The sequence below is a fragment of the Lepidochelys kempii genome, chromosome 7 (genome assembly GCF_965140285.1).
Source record: "Lepidochelys kempii isolate rLepKem1 chromosome 7, rLepKem1.hap1, whole genome shotgun sequence".
In the NCBI taxonomy this organism is placed as follows: domain Eukaryota; kingdom Metazoa; phylum Chordata; order Testudines; family Cheloniidae; genus Lepidochelys; species Lepidochelys kempii.
The window spans coordinates 33,461,156-33,482,993 of record NC_136386.1 but is presented as its reverse complement, the minus strand read 5'-3'; the positions used below and the strand labels follow the sequence as shown (position 1 = coordinate 33,482,993).

The window sequence follows — 21,838 nt, the reverse complement described above, 5'->3', positions numbered from 1 at the left end:
CCCTCCTTTTTCAGAAGCACTCAGGTTTTCAATCCAAGGCCTGCTTTGGGAATGGGATTATAACCCTAATGCTCTTGTTATTGGCATGGGAAATCAGAGTTCACTGGGAAGTTGCAATTTCACCTGGTTATGGAGACCTCTCTGTTGTAAATGGGCCATACAGGTGCATTCAGGAGGGGGGAATCCGAGCTAATGGTGCAGGGGGGATTCTGTGCTGAATGGGGAAAGGTAGCTGTGTCCCAGGTTTGGAGCTGTGAAGAGCAGACTAGGCCCATGTATGCCAAGCTCCCTCTGCCTCTAAAAGTGTGCAGGCAGGCTGGAGTATTTGGCTCTGGTGGAACAGAAATATTCAGGTGGGCAGTTACATCAGTGCTTTCTGAGGGGCATGGATTAGTGTTCACATTGTACTTCCCGTCAGTACCCGGCCCAGTTAATGATCCAACCAGCAGATCAAATTTGGTGATGAATCCTGGTCACATGCCACCTGAGGCATGTTGTGCATACACTAAGATTTGCTCTCTCAGCCTGGGTCTGTCTCTGTTGTTGTGTGCCACCAAGCCCCGGGTAGGGGTAGGAATAGGAATGGAATCTGTATATGCTGTCCTAATATCCCAGTCTCCCCCTGCACCTCAGTCACTTTGAGAGTCTGGACAGTTACCTTTGCCAAAAGCAGTCCCATTGCCCCATCCACCTACTATACTCTTCACACCTCTCGGGGAGAGGGGGTTTTGCTTCTGTGCCACTCCTCACCCACCAGAGTGGAGCCAGTGTTTGGGGGCAAGTCATGTGACACACCCTGAGGGTTTAGGATGCACCCAACACATCTGTCCATCTACCCACTCAAACTGGGTCCTGCATGCTATGCTCCATCTGCTGACCCACTTGGGCATGCTTTCCAGCTTGGAGGAATATGTTGACACACCTTCCTGATACATAGATCTCCATAGCTGGAAGGGTGAGAGCATCAGCCCATGTAAACATCAAGTCTCTTACTGAACTCTGCTCTCAGCAACACTGTCCTGTAGCAATGAGTTTCACTGGCTAATGGGTGCAGAGTGTTGTGTGATATTCCCTTTATCAGCTTTGAATTTGCCACCTTTCAGTTTTGATTGTCCTCTTGTCCTTGTGTTAGTAAAATAGAAGTTTCTGATCTCTTTTCAATGCCAGTCATTTATTTGTATAATTTTATCATGTCTCACTAAACAGTCTCAATCTTTTAAGTCTCTCTTCATATGTATTTTTTCCAGTATCTTAATCAGTCTCCTTCCCTGTCTCTGAATCCCCTCTAATTCTGCTCTCTCTCTGGAGATGAGATGAGAGCCAATACCACCCTGTAGTCCAGATGAGGATGACCCATTTATAATGGCAATAGAATATGTTCTGTCACATTCCTTAAGCATTCTACATTTTGTTTGCTTATTTGACTGCTGCTATTCATTCATCAGTGGTTTTTAGTGTCCACAGTGATGCCCTGGGCTTTCCCTAGAGTGGATACAGTTAATTTACAATCCAGTAAGGTATATAAGTAGTTTAAAGAACTCCCTCCTAACATGCATTACTTTGCATCAGGTTACCCTTTCCCTTAGCATAGTTAGGGCTCTCTGCAGTTCCTCAGAGTCTTCTCTGGTCTTTACTGACCTAAAAACATTGTGGCATACGTAAATTTTGCCACTTGGCTGCTCGCTTCCTTTTCCCAATCATTTACAAATATATTACCACCACCCATCTTAATACAGAACCTCAGATCACAACACTGTCAACTTCTGGCCATACTACCATTTATTTCTACTCTAAACCAGTTTTTGATTCAGGATGGTACTTTACATCTCACATCATCAATAGTTTCTTTATTAGCCTCTACAGAGGGCCTTTGTCAACAGCCTTTTGAAAACAAAGTATATCACCCACTTCTCTTTCAATGACAGTCTTATTGACACATTCAAATAATTTTTATAGCTGGGTGAGACAGTTTTTCTTTGGAGAAGCTCTGTTGGTTGGAGTCTATCTTAATATGATATAGGTATTTTAGTAAGTTATCCTTTCAACTAATTTACCAGACGGAAATGAGACTGACTGACTGGTAATTCCCTAGATCATGCCTAGAGTCTTTTTTTTCAAACATAGGTACACTATTTTAATATTCTCCAATCCAAAAACTGATTTTAATAAAGCATTATACTGGGGTGGCCAAACTGGCTCACCAGACCCATATGGCTCTTTTACAGTTAAAGTGAAGCTCACAGACACCCCCCATTCTCCACCTACCAGACTCTGGGGGGAGAGGAGCTTGGGACCTCTGCCTTGCAGCAGGGTGGTGGGATAGGGGCTTCTGCCCAGCGGGAAGGGGGGTCTTAGGGCTTCAGCTCCACTCCTGCTGAAGCCCTGAGCCCCAGCAGGTGCCTCCCGCCCCGGCTCTTGAACGTCTGAAGATTGTCGTATGTGGCTCGAAGGGTCAGTAAGTTTGGCCACCCCTGCATTATACATTTTTCCTAGCAGCTCAGCCACTTCATTCCTAAATCCCCACAGGTTTCCAGCTTTGGCTTTCGTTAATTGTCTTAAACAACAAAAACACCCTTTAGTTATTTGTTCAAATTCATAGTCCTAATTTCATTCTTGCACATTGCCTGCCACCATTTATGTTCTATTGCCTTCCTGTTTCCTGAAGGGTAACTGTTTTGCTCCCTTAGCTGGACCCAAGCTGGGTAGCCTGACTGATCACTTGTTACTTTCTGATTTTTCTTGTGTACTTATGAAGTATTAACTCTGCTTTATTGGAACAGATTTAGCCTAATGGTAGTGAGTGGAAATGCCTGCTGCTTAATTGGCACAATATTAGCATAAAGGTAGCAGTTAGTAGCAGGCAGTTTCGTGCTAAATAGGGTAAAATTTGGAGTCGCACATGTAGTTCCATTTGTTTACAGTTTGTGGCATATCTATGACAACTCAACTGCCAGTAAGCCAGGGTTGGTTTGTGCTTAGTGAGGAAGGAGTGCTAGGTACTTGTACTACTTCTTGGAGTATAAAATGATGGGGTCTAAATTAGCGGTTACCACTCAAGAAAGAGATCATAGAGTCATTGTGATTAGTTCTCTGAAAACATCCACTCACTGCGATGGGGCAGTCAAAAAACTAACAAGAATGTTGGGAATCATTGGGAAAGGGATATATATAAGACGCCAGAAAATATTACCGTTATATAAATCTGTGGTACACCCACATCTTGAATACTGCATGCAGACCCAGTTGCCTCATCTCAAAAAAGGATATATTGGACTGGAAAAAGTACAGAAATGGGCAACAAAAATGATTAGGGGTATGGAACAGCTTCTGTATGGTGAGAGATTAAGGACTGGGACTTTTCAGCTTGAAAAAGAGATGACTAAAGGGCCATATAATTGAGGTCTCTAAAATCATGACTGGTGTGGAGAAAGTAAGGAAGTGTTATTTACTCCTTCTTATAACACAAGAACTAGGGGTCACCCAATGAAATTAATAGGCAGCAGGTTTAAAACAAAAGGAAGTATTTCTTCACACAGCACACAGGTAACCTGTGGAATTCTTTGCCAGAGAATGTTGTGAAGGCCAAGACCATCACAGGATTCAAAAAAGAACTAACTAAGCTCATGGAGGAGGTCTATCAATGGCTATTAACCAAGATGGGCAGGGATGGTGTCCCTAGCCTCTGTTTGCCAGAAGCTGGGAATGGGTGACAGGCGATGGATCACTTGATGATTACCTGTCCTGTTCATTCCTTCTAAAGCACCTGGCATTGGCAATCACTGTTGGAAAACAGGATACTAAGCTAGATAGACCTATGGTTTGACCCAGTATGGCCGTTCTTAGGTGTACTTAGTGCATGGGGTGTTCTTAAAACTATTTTCCTTAACGTAATTCTAGCTGGATTTCCATGAAGAGTGAACTGAATTCTACTCCATATACTGTCTTCAGGCAGGGTAATTATAGTGGGAAAATAGTTAATTTTTTAAAAATATTTTAATTCAGTCACTTAAGAGTTATAGCCTTCAGCTCAGGTGGAGGGGCAGTAGTGATTTTTGGCTGAAGGTGGTTGCCTTTGGTCCTGCACTACAGTATTCCATGGCATACAGCAGCATAGAACTTTCCCTCTCTAGTTGAAAAACTGACAACCTGTTTTTCTTCTTTCCTCTCCTTGAATGTAAGAAACTACCTTTGCATCATTGCAGAATAACGAAAAAGTGCCAGCCTGGTAGTGGTTTAGAATTACATTGCAGCATTACTTCTTTCAGTCACAGCACTTGCTGTAGTGTGTCATTAATACATCTACTATAAATACACAACTCCTGGCCCCTGGAAGCACATATAGATTTGGTTATCAGGTTTTGTAAATGCTGAATCAAGTATTGATAAAACTTTCAAATTGGTTACATACTCATCTACATTAGCTCCACAAACCTCACTGGAAGAGGAGATTTAAAGGAAGAGTTTAACCTTTTACAGAAATTGTATCCTATATTCAAACAGAATAAGGTGTACATAAAGTACAAGAGACATTTCTGCACAAAAGGGCCACAGTCCAACGAGTAATCAAGACCCTAGTACTTTTCTAGTAATTTCCTAGACAGTTTGTAAAAAATTCCACCAGTAAGTTTCTGTTCAGAAGTACATTCTTTCCCTTTGGACACCATTTAAAAGGATGCTGATGGAATTAAAATTCATACATAGGGTGCAATGATAACATTTTTATAAGGTAGTTTCTGTTGGTCCATGGGTTGGGAGGAACTATGAAAATGCAGTAGCAGGCTAGTGTTGGTGTAGGGCCAAGACCAGCACAGAGAGTAACAAACCTTTGTATTGTCAAAGGTAATTGCTAAGAAGTTACTTTTGCGTGTACTTGATAGTATTTATCTAGTGCACATTCTTACCTTTGTTTAATGGAAAATCTTTGGTCTCTTACTGCAAGATGTGCAAATGCACAAGGCTTTCTGAAACCATGGACTGAAAATACACTTCTCAGCTCAGCTTGGGTCTTCACAGAGCCACATCAGGCAGAGTTCATGGTACTAGGTTAGCAATGTGTTTTGTCTATTCCAGTTATGATGAGCTTAGCTCTCGAGGAGAGGGAGTTATTTAAGGCAGTAGTGAGCAGATCCAGAGAAAGGTCTAGGTCCCATCTTCTTGGGGGTTAAGGGTAAAAGGACAATTACCCTGAACCAGTGACAAAGGGAAAGATATATAGCAAGGATACTTGAGATTCCTTTGAGCTGTGAGATATTAGCCCAGAACTCACCACTTTGTGAAAAAGTCTGTCTTTAAGGTGTATCATTTTCAATACAACCAGCATGTAGCGTTGCCAGTTAGTTACACACAATCAGTTTCAATTTCATATGTTTATTTTGCTTCCCTAACCTTCTGCTGTGAAGCTTGCTCTCTTACAAGCTCTTTGGATAGCACTAGATGCTCTCTGCAAACCATAAGCAGACTTGGGCCATGATTATGCTACATAATTAAGTCAACCTAATTTACATTGGCACACAGCCACAACAGTAATTATATTGCTTGTGCGTGTCTACACTTTGCTCGTTATGTCAGTAGTGTTCATCCTCACCAGAAGTGCTTGTATTGGTTGTACTGTCAGTGTGGGGCATTGTGGGACAGCTCCTGAAAGCTAGTAACAGTCGACATAAGCAATGCAGTATCTACACTGACACTGTGTCGACCTAACTACATTGACCTTGACTCTTATGCTGCTCGTGAAGTTGGCATTGCATGGCAGTTATGTCAGCTGGTGCAAAATTTAAGTGTCAACACTTCTATAGTTAGGTCAACATGAACTGCCTTGTTTCAATCTGTAGTCCAGACCTCAGTCTTTGTCTACACAAGCAATTTATCCTGGAATAACTATGTCACTCAGGGGCATGGAAAATCCACACAGACCTAACTCCCTAACTCTATAGTGTCGATACAGCTACAATGATGGGAGAAGCTCTCCCATCAGCATAGATAGCATCTTTGCCACAGCAGTGCAGCTGCAGCATTTTAAGTGTAGACAAGCCCTTAGAGATAAGAGGAAGTTTCCCCTGGAGAAGTTTCCTCCTGAGTCCTAATGTTTAAAGATTGGTTTATGTCCCAATTGAAGCAGGTTAGCTTGTATCCCTCAAATGTTTAATTGCATTTTTAAAATGAATATTATTGCCATAAGTGTCAAATCCCTTTTTAAAGCCTCGAACTCTTGCTCTTAATACTGCCTTGGGACAATTAGGGCTGGTCTATGCTGAAAACTTAATACTGGCATAGCTATATCTCTCAGGGGTGTGAAAAAAAAATCCAGTGTCCCTTAGAGATGTAGGTATGCCAACCTAACACCCAGTGTAGACAGCTCTAGGTCAAAGGATGAATTCTTCTGTTGATCTAGCTACCACCTCTCAGGGGAGGTGGATTAACTTCAGCACCAGATTACCTCCCGTTACTGTAGTGAGTGTCTACATTGAAGCGCTACAGTGGCACAGCTGTGCTGTTGTATCATTTTAAGTGTAGACATAGCTGGAGTTCCACAGGCTTACTGTGGGAAAAATATTGTCTTTTACCACACTCCAGTTTTGAATTTGTCACCTTATTTTGACATCCAGCTTCTTGTCAGTTTTCCCCCCTTAAAAAATAATCATTTAAACAGAATTAAAATTTAACCCCCCACCCCCACAAAAATTTAGGATTAGAAGACACGATAATTTCCTTTAAAAATTAATGAGCTTCTACTGAATTTCACAATTCAAAGGCAAACAGAACAATACAAAGAAAACAAACATTCTAGACATTTTAATAAACACACCAGCAATGAAAAAAACCTCAAACTTTGGCATAAGATCAAAAGTCAACCATGTGTTACTAGTTACATAAAAACACACAAAAATCAGTTACAATCAGTACAAAGCTACTTACTCTCATGTAGTAAGTGTTTATAAAACTGTTGAGAAAGATTTTTGGCCTGATGACAAAAAAGCATTTAAACACAAGTTGAGCTAGATTCAGAACAGAGGTATAATACCTAATTGTAACACCATTTTCTACATGCATGAGTGACAGCTAAATTACCTAAAGTTAAAAAATACTTCTAATCTGTAACATGTTTAACTTAAATTTCCATGTCCAACCCAGACTTTCAATAACAGCTACAGGACAGCAAGAGTACTAGGGACTGAATATTTGAGATGGGGCAGAGAATATTCAAAATTTACCTTAAAAAAAAATGCAAAAAGTTCACACCCACAGCTATATTTTCACCAATTCCAGTAACTACAGAATTTCACAAAGTTTTCTGGGTACAAAATCATTGAACCATAATGTAAGTTTTCCAACTGAAACGGTTTTCTTACTCAAGTTTAATCATTTACCTGTCTGTATTTATTTTTAAGTGCATTTTAAGAAGTTAAACAGGTTCAGTGGCAAGTCTAAAGATTTGTGGATGTAGTTAGTGAAGCAAAATCTGAACAACCCAATAGAGAAGGCAACTGCATATCACATCAATTTCAAAATCAGATATAAATGACTGAAATGTACAAAAATATATATCTTCTAGAAAAAAGTTGAGGTAGCTCCTGCATTTGTCAGTTTGGAGAGAATCAGTCTGGTGAGGTGGCTACAGCTCATGGACTACACAAAGGAAGCTTGATGAGGAGTCACATTATCAGTCCTCTTAGGTTTAGGACTGGGGACTGAGTAAATACAAAGGTGAATTATTCACTACCATCCAGGAGACACCTGTAGCAGGAAAGAAGCCCTCACCAATAGAGAACACAATATAGAGTAAGGTTTAAAATGTCTCGCATCCTAAAGAAGGAAATTAATGAGTCATCGCTTTGGCTGGCCTGTGACAAAGAGGCCCATCAAAATCACTCCACCTCAAACAGCTTCTAGAAAGAGCAGCAACATTATTGCTACTAATAAAAAAAAAACACCCCACTGGTGTTGCCATCAGGAGGGAGCAAGCAGATTCTAACCCCAGCAGCTGCCATCATTGTCATGTTGTAGGTGCAGCCAGATGGAACACCGGGAAGAGTCCAGTAAGCAAATTGGGATTTTGAACATCCTTAATCCTTGCAGATGTAACATCCCCCCTAAAGTCCAGCAAGCCACAATCTGATCATTTTTTCTAACATTCATCAAATCCACTCCCACCCCAATCCACTTGAAGGTGGGTCTCCTCCTTGATCCTTGCACTCTCAGCTCACCTCTTCCCCCCTCTCTTGCTAACCTCACCTCTGTGATTCCACACTAGTCTTCATGCAGAGACACATCCTTTTCCAGTCCCCAGTGTTTTCAGTCCTTCAGAAATCATTCCTTTAGTCTGCCCTTACATGCCTAGGTCACTTGCTTCTTCCTAGCTACTCTGCCCTAATTAGAAAATTCAGATCATTCTCTCAAGGCAAGACATTTCTTTAGCCCTTGTCCTTCCCTTCTCTACACCTGTCCTTTATCAATTTATGCTGTAACAAATTCAGGGCAGGGACTGGAAGTTCAATTCTGGCATCGTATAGATGGTGAACACCGAATACCTTCAAATTGCAGGTTTAAATGCCCAGAAGAGCTGATGGAGAGCTCCACGCTGCAGAGGTAGATGAACCTGGTACCAGGCAGTGTCCTGGGGAGAGGTACTTTGGAATGAGAATTAACATGAGGTGTTGACCCACTTTAAGAAATGAAGTCACCCACTGCTCTTCTCCCAAGCACATTTTCTGTTTAAACTATAAGCTCTCAGAGACCTCCGACATGTCTGTTAAGGGGCACACCTATGATGCAACAACAAATCTTACAGCACATCTTAAGAACAGAGATCTGGACTGCTCTTGGCCAATACTCCAGCTCTCTGTTGTGCACCAGCTGGCTACCACATTTCTTCTTCCCTAGAGCTGGCTGCCTTGCAGTGGTACTGTATGTATGCACTCATTAAAGTCCTTTGATTTACCTTTAGGATGAAAGGAAGAGAGTTAAAGAACATGGGACATTAGTCCTGAAACCAATTAAACTAGAAGAAAAAATACACCAGACAACTTTCTAAACTGTAAATAGCCTGCATTTTATTTACAGTCAATACAAAAACTAACTCATTTCAGATGTATAGATTCGAACATCACACCTACTGCAAACTTAACACCGGTGTAAAAAGAAAAAGGATTTTCACGTTACATAAAAGAGCATTTGCTCTTCCATTCAGAGAAAGCAATTGCTCGGGTTATAAAAACAATACTGAGCAACAGTCATTGTGAATTGCATTTATTAGGAATCCTGCATGAGCAACTTATGTCTTACTAATGGAGACATTAGCATCAGGAGTTGCAAACAAAAACCAATGCCATATGCTATGGCATTCTTAGCCCTACTGGAGCATGAAGGAACTCGAGTCTTCGACTTTCAAAGACACAATGTGCAGCAGTCGTTTACATCATTCCTGGGGTTGCAGCACAGGTTCTTCTTGAGATCATAAATTCAGATCATTCTAAAAACGCAACAAAAAAGGCAGCTGAAAATAAAATCCCCCAAAGTAAAGACCAGGAGAATGCTATTTGTGTTGGATGTAGTAGCATGTCTCAGAGATGCCTCATACTATCGCCTCAAATAATTCTTTGATCAAGTGACATTAAGGAACAGAGCCAAAACGACAGGCTGTAATGACACCTGAGATAGCATGGGAGGGAAGGAAATTTAGTAACTCGGAATCTGCAGAGAACTGAATGAGGAAGCCAGCCTAGTAAAGACGCAGATTGGCTTTATGCTAAGAAAGCGTGTCCCAGTGGGGAACATGTAATCAATGATACTGCCCCCATCTGGAACAGGAACCCCAACCCCACCTACAGGCGGCGCTGGTAATTAGAATGTAGCCGAGCAGTATGCATATAATCGCCATAGGCGCCCGAATAACGGGCATAGTCGGAATGCGCTTCTGGAAGACGGCGATAATCCAGCGGGGACTTTGTCGGCGAATGACGGTACACAAGTGGCGAGTCTGCTAAACGACGGTAATCTGAGAGGTCAGATAAACGGCGGTCGGAACTGTACCTGGTCAAGAAAAGAGACATTTAATGAATAAAACAAAAGGGTCTGTGATAATGGCCTAACAGCGCTCTGGTTAAGCAATATATTTGGGGAGACCCTCATGAGAGATCAGAATCTCTCCAGTGAAAACAATACCCACAGAGCAACACTATTAGTATACGTCTCACTAAGGCAAACCTGAGGAACTTGTGGGTTAATTAGTTCTTTTCAGAACAGTTCCTTAGCTATCTTTTACCTCCTTTGGTGTATACCTCAAATATACATGTTAAATTTCCCCCAACTCTTAGGCAAGTAAATAGCACATGGGAAACAAGAGCTGGATATGCCTGCCATTTCTCTTTACAAATGCAGCCCATTTACTTATTAAACACTGAAAATAGGGAGGACTGGTCTGACGACTTATGGGGTTGAGGACATTGGTTAAAATCCAATCCAGGTCAGTAACAGTGGTCTCAGTCCAGTTCCTAGAGAGCAGGCACCTACAACACAGCACCACCACAACTGACAGTAGTTGAATCTTTCATTCGCAGTGTAAGCAGAGGTGCCAACCTGTGAGAGAAACTGAACTCCCCATCTTAGCCCTAAGGGTTGTAGTTCCAAGTGAGGGATAAGGCATACTGTCTGTGGTAGAGTGCAAGAAATCTGCAGTGCCATTGTCTGGGGTATACACGCCCTAGGTAGAAGTTTCCAGTCCCCGGGGCTGCCAATCTTGCAATTTTCACACAAAACTGTAAGAAAACACTAAATAAATATCCAGTAGAATCTGCAGACCGGAAAGAGGGGCACGCCAGCCTATTATCCCACCCTTAACCCTAGACAGACGCACCAGAAGCAAAGAAATTGGAAGGGGGAACTATGTAAGGATCTGTATTAGTGCCAGAGTGGGAAACCATTTTAATAATGCATCGAGTTTCACCTCCCACCCTGTCAATGCTTCCAAAACAGTAAGTTAGTGTAATGTATTAGCAGGGGAATTTCCACCTTTTGGTGAAGCAGAACCAAGTTTATAAAGGCGAAGACCAATAGACTTGTATTGAGTCTGAATGCCTCTAGTCCCTTGGACAGCACATCGAGATCCTTGGATGAGAGGTTCTATTTATGTGCAAAGTACTATCACTGGCTTAGCAGCATACCTTTTAGCCAAAGCAGATGATTTTTTGAAAGGATCGTCATAGCCAGCACTCCGTGGAGGAGAGAGGCGGGTGCGTTCGTATGGTGGTGCGATGGCAGCAGCAGCAGAAGACTGAGACAGTCCCAAATACGGGGTTGCTTGTTGTCCAAGCTGGGTTGGCCCATCATATGCAGTCACAGGCTGAGCTCTGAAAGTGACTGCCAAGGGAACAGAGGAGGGCTGCTGTGCTGTATATGAAGCTGACATTGAGTTTGAAGACTGTGTTCTATAGGGTGTGGTCAGTGGAGCAGAGACCTGTGATTTGTAGGAAGCTGCTGCAGACTGATTGCTATAAGATGCAGCCAGAGTGGATGCAGGCTGGGCACCATAGGTTGCTGAGAGCACAGCTGTAGGCTGGGCGCCATACGAGGCTGAATGGCCGGCCACAGGCTGGGCACCATACGAGGCTGAATGGCCGGCCACAGGCTGGGCGCCATACGAGGCTGCGAGAGCAGCTGCAGGCTGAGCACCATATGAGGCTGAATGGACAGCCACAGGCTGAGCACCATACGAGGCTGAGAGAGTAGCTGCAGGCTGGGCTCCATAAGAGGCTGAGTGGCTGTCCACAGGCTGGGCTCCATAAGAAGCCAAGTGGCTGGCTGCAGGCTGGGCTCCATAGGCGGCTGCATGCGTGGCCACAGGCTGGGCTCCATAGGTGGCTGTGTGACCAGCCGCAGGCTGAGCTGCATAGGCAGCAGCTGCATGTGTGGCTGTTGGCTGAGCTCCATAGGAGGCTGAGTAACCAGCCACAGGCTGAGTACCATAAGAGGCTGCATGCGTGGCTGAAGGCTGAGCTCCATAGGATGATGCTAGTGTTGCTGTGGACTGGACCCCATAAGAGGCTAACTGGGAAGCTGCAGCCTGGGTGTTGTAAGAAGCAGCAGCCTGGGCGCTGTAGGAATTTAGTGATGAGGCTGCAGACTGGGTATTAGAAGCTCCTAGTGAAACAGAGGACTGGGTTCTGTAAGTATTTCCAAGTGAGGTCGAGGGCTGGGCCCTGTAAGATGCTGCCTGTCCCGTTGTTGGCTGGGGTCTGTAAGACATTCCGAGTGATGCAGAGGGCTGGGCTCTGTAGGTTGCACCCAGTGAGGTTGATGGCTGAGCTCTGTAGGATGCTGGTTGTGCTGTCATGGGTAGCGACACAGTGGCAAAGCCGATTCTTGTTGGTGATCGTCGAATTGGGCTTCTATCCCTTCCAAAATATGAGGGAGATGCTTGCCTTGTCTGAGTATCAAATGAGTTGTATTTGCTTGAAGTGTTGGTGCCACCGAAGCGCTGCTGATAATCGTAGAGTGAGGATGCAGTATATCCTGCAGAGACTGATGCATACGTAGAGTCTGTAGGCCTAAGCTGCTCATAACCATCGATCTTGGGTTGATATTTCTCTCTATAGTCCACACTTGCTCTCTTGCTCTTGTCAGCATTGGGGCCTGCCTGGGCATTTTGTCCTGCCCCCTTTTTCTGAACATTAGTAGAGAGTTCCACATTGACTCTTCTTCCTTTCACTTCCTTTCCGTTAAGATTTTCGATGGCAACTTTTGCATCTGCTTCTTTCTCCATGTGAACAAATGCATAGTCTGATAAAGTAGACAGAGGGTTATCAGTGAAGAAGACAAGACATTTATTACAGGATCGAACACTTAACAGATGCACGCATCTCTCTGCTATTGCTTAAATGCAGTTTGGGTATAAACAGAGTTTGTATTGTAACCTTTCTAATACACTGCTGGCTGGCAGCTAAATTACCCCAATTTACCATAGCTGCTATGTTATGAAAACTGCAGTCTATTCTAACAAAAATGTAGAAAAAACCCACCAGTATCTAATCATGGCACAGAAAGAAATCCATGTGCTCAGTAGGTTTGTATACAAATACCCTCAAATAGTTCCCAAAACCTTAAATTCTGCAATATTGTCTCATTCAGTCCTGAACACACTGAGCCAAATTGAAGTTTATGGAGTCATACCAGAGTAGAATTTGGCCCATTCTGTGCCATTAAAGAACATGTAACCAATACAGTTTTCTTGAAATTTCAGGAAGGAAACTATCACTAGCTATCCATAAACTGGAGATTCTTCCAGCAGGTCATGCTAATCTTGCAAAAACATCCAAACTAATCTGCTTTGGAACGCTCTAGTTTGTCAAAGATATTACACTATAGAAGACAAACTTAAACAGGGTTAGAAGGACTGTATTTAATATCTATAAAAGGATCTTCCTTTAATAAAGTATATTTAGTCTGTGGAGTGAGCAATCAGTTTAAGTATTTGTGAAAATCAAGTATGTCAGAACATCTAGAACCAAGACTGGGCGCCTTTTATATTCTAAAAAGCCAAATAAGTAGAAAAAGTAGCAGCCCCACGACTACTCTGACTTTAATAATCCTGAAATTCAGTAGGGTGTAAGCTTTACAATTACACTGAAAAATTCAGTATTTCAAAAGGATTTACCTCTAGTTTCTCAATTTATTTTTAATTCAAAAAGGCACATTTTCTGTGCTGCATCATCCTTGACAACCAAATCCACTATCATTTCCTCCCTGCATGGCAAGTGTAGTTAGTTTAAAGTCTACATATATTAATCATTTGGAATCTTTACCTCTGACTTACAGAAACTGTATGGTTTCCCTTAGTTTTTTCAAAAAATAATGAAGTTTTAGTCTGTGGAAGGATCTCAGGTTGAACATAATAGCTATACTAAATTCAAAGCTACCGTGACTGAGATAACTATCTTACACACGGAAATCTAGAATGATATTTTCTTGTAGGCATAATTCTAGTCTATACCAGCAAAACACTTGAAGTGACTATTACACTTATGACACTACAGGAGCTAGGGAATGTTCCAACAGCAGTAATTCTAAAGCAGTTTAGAAAAAACACTCTTACAAGACACTAGAATTTTACTGAACACAAAGCACATGCCTAATCCAATACTTCATAATTTAGATCCCTATGCTCTAGATGAGTGGTTCTCAAAGCCAGTCCGCCGCTTGTTCAGGGAAAGCCCCTGGTGGGCCAGACCGGTTTGTTTACCTGCCGTGTCTGCAGGTTCAGCCGATCACAGCTCCCACTGGCCACGGTTCGCCGCTCCAGGCCAATGAGGGCTGCGGGAAGCAGCACGGGCCAAGGGACATGCTGGCCGCCCTTCCCGCAGCCCCCATTGGCCTGAAGTGGCAAACCACAGCCAGTGGGAGCCGCGATTGGCCGAAGCTGCAGATGCAGCAGGTTAACAAACTGGTCCGGCCCGCCAGGGGCTTTCCCTGAACAAGCGGCGGACTGGCTTTGAGAACCACTACTCTAGATGACAGAGCCAGCCCCTAAACGCAGAGGACACTATGGGAATTAACAGCTCAAGGGATGAAAATCAGCCCACCCAAGCCCCACTGCTCAACCTCCCTGCTACGATGCAGAATTCAGACCATGCTATTTCTCCACTCCTATATTGAGGGCTATGGCAAGTCATTTCAATTTATTTGCCTCTACAGAGAGTCCAGCTCTTTTATAATGAACAAAAAGGAGAATGGAACTGGCCACTCATGGACTGGACATTCTTAGCAGGCAGAGCATAGCTCACAAATTCATTGTTCCAGAAACTCCTATCTGCCACATTTTTGGGGACCCTGAAGCAACAGGAGCTTTTTCCAATGTACTGAATCCCAGTTTGCAAGGGCTGACTTGGGACCAGCAAAATGGGAAGCTGCACTGTCCCTGGTGGGCACCCTCTCCAGGGGTTCTGTAGGCTTAGGAACTCAGAAGTGCCATGGTAAGGATTCTTAGTGTTCAAACATGGCTTCTGCTGGCCTACTTCACAAATAGGCCATCTTTCTCAACCAACAAGACAGAATGGAAATACTAAATTTAATCTGGAAATGAAGGAATTGGAGCCATGCTGTACTCCCAACCCCACCCCTCTTTCCCAAGGGCTCACTTGGCCCAATAGGGCCCTACCAGCAAGGCTGGCTTCCAGCGATTCAAACAGTTGTACTAGAAAAACATCCAACTGTATAGGCAAGCAAGATCTGCCTGTGTCCAAAGTCATCAGACGCACCAGTGCCTCACAGGCTCTCTTTAAGTGCCTCCAACCATCCTTCTGCTATTACCAGCAGGGCCAAATGAAACCTTGGGATTTCGCAAGTTCAGCAAGGCCTTATATACATCAAGGAGTTGTAGAGATCTTGCCTGCTCTTGTTACTGGCCTTCATGTTTGGTGAATGGTGAGAAGCTGGTGTTTTTTGGACACCAGTAATGCTATAGTTGATTTCTGCCTATAGAAGCAGGTGGTCCCAAGGACTCTGCACTAGAAAAATAGTTTTCAGCAATACTATTATGGTGCGGTCTTTTAGTAAGTGGGCATGACAATCTGTTGTTCATGTGTGATGGTCAGGTCTATGAAAATAGATTCACAGATTACATTTGTAGATTTTAAAGCCAGAAGGGACCATGATAATCATGTAATCTGACCTCCTGCATAACATGGGCAAGATAATCTCGTCCAGTGACTGCTGAATCCAGCCTGTTTTGGGCAAAAATAGAATGTATCTGAAAAAGAGGCACACACAATTTCAACATAGACACTCCAACTGATGAAGAATTTTCCACATCCCTAGTCCAAATAGAGTAGTGCTATACGAATCACAGTGACTTGCTCAGATCTAGGCAGCTAAAAAAAGTTGAAAAATAAATCTCTCAAAGTATCTCAAGAAGTCAGCAAACATCTCAACACACTTGAGTTGGCTGTGCAGATTACACCATATTGGACTGTTATCAACCACCTGCAAGTGAAGATAAGGGCATTAAAGTAAGTCAGGTGAAACACCCAGGATTCGTTTTCTCCAGTAATTACAGAAGAGCCATCACCACTATTTATGGTTTGGTTCTTTCATTCTCTTCCTGAATTAAAACAGATCCCAAAGCTCAGCATTTTCTGAGCACATTAGAACCCTGAGAAAAGGGCTCCCTATTGCACAATGAACAAAGCATATGGAAGCATCTGTGCTGGTCAGTTCCTATATGGTGAACAAGTGGCATGTGGTATAAATGATCTAAATTGCATGACAGAAGGCAGGCTGAATACTCTTGGTCAGTTCAAGTGATGATTGGTAGAGGAAAAAGCAGTAACATTGGTACACAACCTTTGAAGGTAAGACACTCAGCAACAGTATTAGCAGATCAGCATGAAAATGCAAAGGGCCACAGCAAAGGGTTCTCATGCTAAATGGGAGACTTGGGCTTAGGCCTGAGCCCAAAACATCAAACCCTAGGCCAAAGCTTTGGGCAGAAGGGCTGGTGAGATCCTTTGAAGGGAAAAACCGCAGCTGGCAACACCAAAATTGAGATCCCGCTCCATCCTCAAATCCATACAGGCTGTGCAAGGCATGGCACAGGGAAGGGATTGTTATTTACAGTGAAGAAAAGGTTATTTAATAGGCCATGCCTCCAGTGGCACTAGTACACACAGGTTCTGTGGGTTGCAGTTAACCAGGTCACAATCAATGGCGAGTCTAGGTCACTCAAACCTAGCCCATACAACAGGTGACACTTGGAATTTTTTCTTGGGACCCATGTGTAAGAGGCCTTATTTACCTAAACAGGAAGGGGAAATAACTATGCAATTAGAGATGCTACTGTTCTGCACTACCACACTCTGAAATGAGTCCATGGCAAACTCAGGCACTGCAAAGCTGAGCTGGGCCCTGTGGAGAGAAGGGTAGCCCAACCGCAGCAACAGGCAGCACGCAGTATGGGGAGAGCATGTTGTATTTAATATTAGGTCCAGGAAATGCTGCATTTCATCACCTTGCCCTGGATGAAGAACTTTATAACATTCAGAAGGAACACACAGCTCTTGTGCAGACAGGACTCTGAGTGCATTGTGCTCATTTGGTGAGTCAGGAAGCTGGGAAGTCTGCCACGGAATATTTGAATATAGTGGATGAAAAGCTAGGAGAATTTGCTCTGGGAGAGGGGGCCCTTTTTAGCCATAATATGTGGATTAGGAAAATTATTTTCTCCCAAGACACCATGCTGGAAGTGAGAGGCAGTTAAACCCCTCTGAGGAAAGGCAAGGGGTCTATTTAGATTGTACACTTCATGACACAGGCATTTGGAGGAAAGGGAGGCTGCATGGAGCTCTTTGCAAATAGACAAACAAAAAGGCAGGAAAAAAGTGATAAAGGAAAATAATATAGCATCAAAAGAGAAGGATAGCTAAAAGGAAATGAGAGGAAACGGAGAAGAACCGACACAGAAAGCTACTGCTATCCCCCTGCTAGGCTCTGGGGATGGAGCTGCTCCCAAGCCTTTGAGGCAAGGAAGTCTGTTACCTTTCATTACACTGGATTTTGGGCTTTGGCCAGCCCTTCAAAGTTGTGTAGTCCCCTGGAAGTGCTGGGATGATAGAGGTGTATATAGGCCCCAAAAGAACTGTAGTTGATTGGCTGTTATGGTATTGTTTTTGAGAACAGCTGCATGGGCACAGAGGTTGGGCCTGGAAGGGGTATTTACACTGGTGAAGGAGAAATGGTTACCCATGTTGCATTTGGTGGCAGGTCCATATCACTTGAAACAGCTCTGCAGGTGCAAGAGAAAGGAGTATCAACCCCTGCTCCATGATTGCGTCTCCTGGAGAGCAGAGTAATTACCTTTGATTACACTACAAGTAATGAGAGGAATGAGGCATTCAAAGGTGGCATGAAGCTGAAAAGAATGCAGTATTGGTTACTGGCCCTGAGATACCATAGCTGATGGGAGCACCAGGGCTCTCAATGTACAATTCCTGTATGAGGGAAAGGGGTGGTGGTGATTTGTCCATTAAACGGTCCCATATAAGTGTCACACATGACGGCGGCTCCGGGACACTAGAAAATGGCGCAGGATATAAAGGGAATTTTTATGCAGGGAAGAAGTAGGGTGGTTGGCTCAAAAGTACTTCACTCAGTCACTGGCCTACATCACTGGTATTCCAGGACAAGTAGAGAGGTGTTGGCAATTTTGAAATGATGCATTTGACAATAGGCTCATGAACTGCCTGATGGTGCAGGGTGCGCTTTGAGAATATATCCACCTTTGAGGACATTATCTAAGGCTTAGAGAAATGTACCTGACAGGTACTAACCCTACATCTAAGCCTAATAGCTAGAGAGAAATGCCTGTGCTACCATAATATTTCAATATAAAGCAACAGTAATTGTTTGTGTTATGTTTAGCTCCAGAACTTAAATCATCATTTTATGTAATAATTGTGTTACTGGAGCTGATGGAGTAGCAGATAATTTCAGATATATTGTTCAATGAATTTCAGCAGCATTCATCAGACAGTAGTCAAACAGCTGACTATAACGACTATAAAGTCTGCCAAATTCCAGTGAAGCTGGAATAATAATTATGAATACTGTTCACTCATCTCTCCTGCTTCATTAAACCTTCTTTCTTGCCCTGCAACCTAAATCCTCAGACTGTATTTGTCTTGTCCAATTTACACCATTAATCTCCTGCCTACCCACTCCCATGTTCATTTGAAAATGTTACCAGACTCCCAAGAGCTAGAGGATTAAACATATTGGTCAGACTGATATAAAAGGAAGGGGATTCCACTGTTCACTGGCAATACCCAGTGAAAAAATAACCCACTCTTCCCCACCCCCGCCCAAGCTGCTGGGGTTCTTTCAACTGTCCCTTAAACTCTGCCTGATGGCCCCATCATTCAAAATGTAACCCCAGATTTCCTCCTTTGGTTGCTATCCTTCCTCTATCCATATCTCCCTCTGATTCTCCTGGCTGTGATCAGGTTGGGTGAGGTCTCTGCTCCTTTACTCTTCCCCTCAACCTTCTGGCTGCTGCAATGGTTGTGCCCTTCTCCCAACCTATTTTTGCATTCTCCTCCCCTTGGAAGGGCACCTCCACACACCCGCAAAGACCACACTGTCACAGTGAAGGACTGGGGGGGGGGGGGGGGGAGGATGTTAGATGCTGTTGGCACCTTTGATATCACACTTCATCACACGCCTGTACCAACTGAAGAGACCTCACAGGTCCAGCAGGTATAGGAGCTGAATTGAGGGGGGACATTCTCCTTGAAGAGGTGAGGTGGGATGGTGAGTAGTTTTGTCAATGTACTCTTCCATGCATCCATACTGCTGGAAGAGGCCTCACACATCTTGCTGGGGCAGAAGAGTATGGATTAAGGCAGTATCTGCCCCAGTGAAGTTTAGAGTGGATGTTACCCACTTGCTGGTGGAAGAAAGTAAATGCTCCGTGAAAGTGGGGGGTGGGAGCAGTCAGTACTTTTGTTGATGTTGCGCTCTGCCACGGTACCTGGAACAACCCCTTCATCTCTCCACTGGTGTGTGTCTGGGGGGGGGGGGGGGGAGGAGGAGGTTATGGGGAGTATCTGCCCCATGTGGAGTAAGGATTAATGCGGTCAGCACCTTTTAGGTCACATGGACTCATACTTCCAAAAGAACTCCAGTAATTCCCTGCTGGTGCAAAGACAGGGAATTTTGGGGGCATTATTTGCTCCATGAGGGATTAGAAGGGGTCTCTGCCCCCAGATAGGATTAGTAGTTTTGGCAATTTCTATACCTCAGTTGCTGAAAAAGCCTCTGCCACTCCCCACTAGTACAGGTCAGAGATTGGGTGCAATATCTGCTCCACGGGAAGACTGGTACTCTTTTGATGCTTTGCTAAAGAGGCCTCACAGTCCCCCACTGGTGCAGGGAGGAGTTGGGGGTAGTATATGCCCCCCCATAAATGTGAGGCAATCAGTACCTATGGTAACATCTCACTTCACCAGATGCATACTGCTGGATTGATATTGGTGGGGGTCTCCACCTCATGAGGATGTTGGTACCTTGGACTACGTGGCACTCCACTACAGGCCCACATTGCTGGAAAGAAAGAAAGATGTAGGGAGGGCGTGTCTGCCCATAAGCAAGTGGTCAATATCTTTAACCATGTGGCACTCCACCACAGGCTGGAATTGCTTGGGTGAAGGAAGATATTGGACTTAGTCTTGTGGCATGGGCCCTGCTCCACTGAGAGGATTGGTATCTTCGACTGTTACATTCTATAAGCTTGGGGGAGCGTCCTGTTAACTCCCATATTCCTGATTTTTATATAATCAGGATCTTACATATAAAGCATGCCTTGTAAGGTATCTGTGGAAAAGTTATCATCATCTACTGAAAGTCATTTCTCTATCCATATACGTATATCATTAACACATATGAAGTTATGAGAATTGTGTTGTATGGTTGTCACTAAAACATTCTGTAAGTTGGGGAATCTGTCAGATATTAGCTCCCTAGAGGCAACAGCAAGGAAAGTAACCAAACAACCCATCAACCACCATTGTCCAGCAAGGGAGCTACAATTCAAAGACTAACCTACATGAAGCCATACCAGGGGAATTGCTCAATCTTAGCTGGAGACTGAGCAATGCCCCCAGATATGCCTGGACTGGTGATCCCCAAGCACATGGGACTGAGGGAATAAAACAGAACACAGTGGCCACATACTGGGCCTTTCTCCTTCACCCACCTACACTGCAAGCAACAAGGACACTGAAGACTCCAACTGAGGGGACTGGCCCAGATTTCAAGTGTGAAATCTGTGTACTATGAACTACAATATCCAATGCATTGGAAAAAAACACTTAATCTAGATGTTGCCCAGTCTAATAGGGTTGAGAGTTTAGACTGCATGCTTATATTTTATTTACTTTTAGTAACTAACTGACTTTTTGCCTAACATTCATAGTCACTTAAAATCTATCTTTTGTAGTCAGTAAATGTGTTTTACTGTTTATCTTTACCAGTGAGTTTTGCAAAGGCTGGTGTATATCCACTTTCTGTTGATGAAGTGGTGAACCAATTAATAAATCTGTATTGCTCATCTTGAACAGTGCCTGAGATGCAAGGCTGGGGGGATTGGGCTGGTGCCTTTCCCTCTGTGATTCATGAGTGGCTCTGGGAGCATTCATGAAATCTAGCTGGGTGTGGAGCTCCACGTGCAGTTGTGCCGAGTGATGACAGCACCCGATATTGTGAGAGACAGCCCAGGCTTGACAGTTCAGGGGGCACAGCGATCCCACAGTCCCAGGCTGCACCCCGAGGATCCCATCACACACTCCATCATGATTAGGGCTCCATGTTTGTCACACACTGAGGTTGCAGAAGTCACAGATTCCGTGACTTCCTGTGACCTCTGCAGCAGACAGTGTGGCTGTCTCCGGGGCCAGCTGCTCAGATGACCCTGGAGACAACCATACCCATGGCTGCTGGAGCGGCCCCACAGCCAGCCTCACCAGAGCAGCTGTCCCAGGGCAGCAGGAGCTGCTGCAGATCAGCAGCTCCTAGCATCAGTGCCAGGGCAGCTGGAGCAGCCGCTGGCCCTCCAGGGCTCCCCCCATCCCCAGCAGTGCCCCCCCTGCAGCTGGTGCCACGGGCTTTCCCCTACACCTAAGATTCAATCAGGGGTATTAATGGTATAAGTCATGGACAGGCCACGATTTTTTGTTTCTATCCATGACTTTTACTAAAAATACCCATGATTCAAAACTGTAGCCTTAATCATGACTCATGGGTCCATATTGCTGGGGGAGGAGATTCCATTCCCAGGGAGAGGTTGGTTGAAGGGATT

The 21,838-nt window shown here is 44.0% G+C and overlaps 3 protein-coding genes across 9 annotated transcripts in view; 1 reads left to right on the top strand and 2 right to left on the bottom strand.

Annotated features, from left to right (window-relative positions):
• LOC140914383 (RNA-binding protein 4B) overlaps positions 1–21,838 on the top strand; it is a 71,458-nt gene that overhangs the window by 19,069 nt on the left and 30,551 nt on the right. The gene's annotated exons all lie outside the window — the stretch shown is intronic.
• The window catches only part of LOC140914380 (RNA-binding protein 14), a 36,171-nt gene that overhangs the window by 12,306 nt on the left and 2,027 nt on the right, over positions 1–21,838 (bottom strand). For 3 of the 6 annotated variants that reach the window (XM_073352034.2, XM_073352036.2, XM_073352037.2), the window contains exons 2-3: positions 11,160–12,774; positions 6,777–10,029 (exon numbers count right to left, since the gene is read on the bottom strand). The exons of 1 other annotated variant lie outside the window; for it this stretch is intronic. In XM_073352034.2, the coding sequence (XP_073208135.1) occupies positions 9,822–10,029; positions 11,160–12,774 (1,823 nt within the window). In that variant the 3' untranslated portion in view covers positions 6,777–9,821. Of the gene's footprint in view, positions 1–6,776; positions 10,030–11,159; positions 12,775–15,248; position 21,838 lie in introns of those variants that run through there. 2 more of the 6 variants (XM_073352035.2, XM_073352038.2) reach the window with 2 other exon arrangements.
• CCS (copper chaperone for superoxide dismutase) overlaps positions 1,171–21,838 on the bottom strand; it is a 30,128-nt gene continuing 9,460 nt past the window's right edge. For both annotated transcript variants that reach the window (XM_073352045.2, XM_073352046.2), the window contains exon 8: positions 1,171–9,469. In XM_073352045.2, coding sequence (XP_073208146.1) covers positions 9,460–9,469 — 10 coding nt within the window. In that variant the 3' untranslated portion in view covers positions 1,171–9,459. The remainder of the gene's footprint in view (positions 9,470–21,838) is intronic.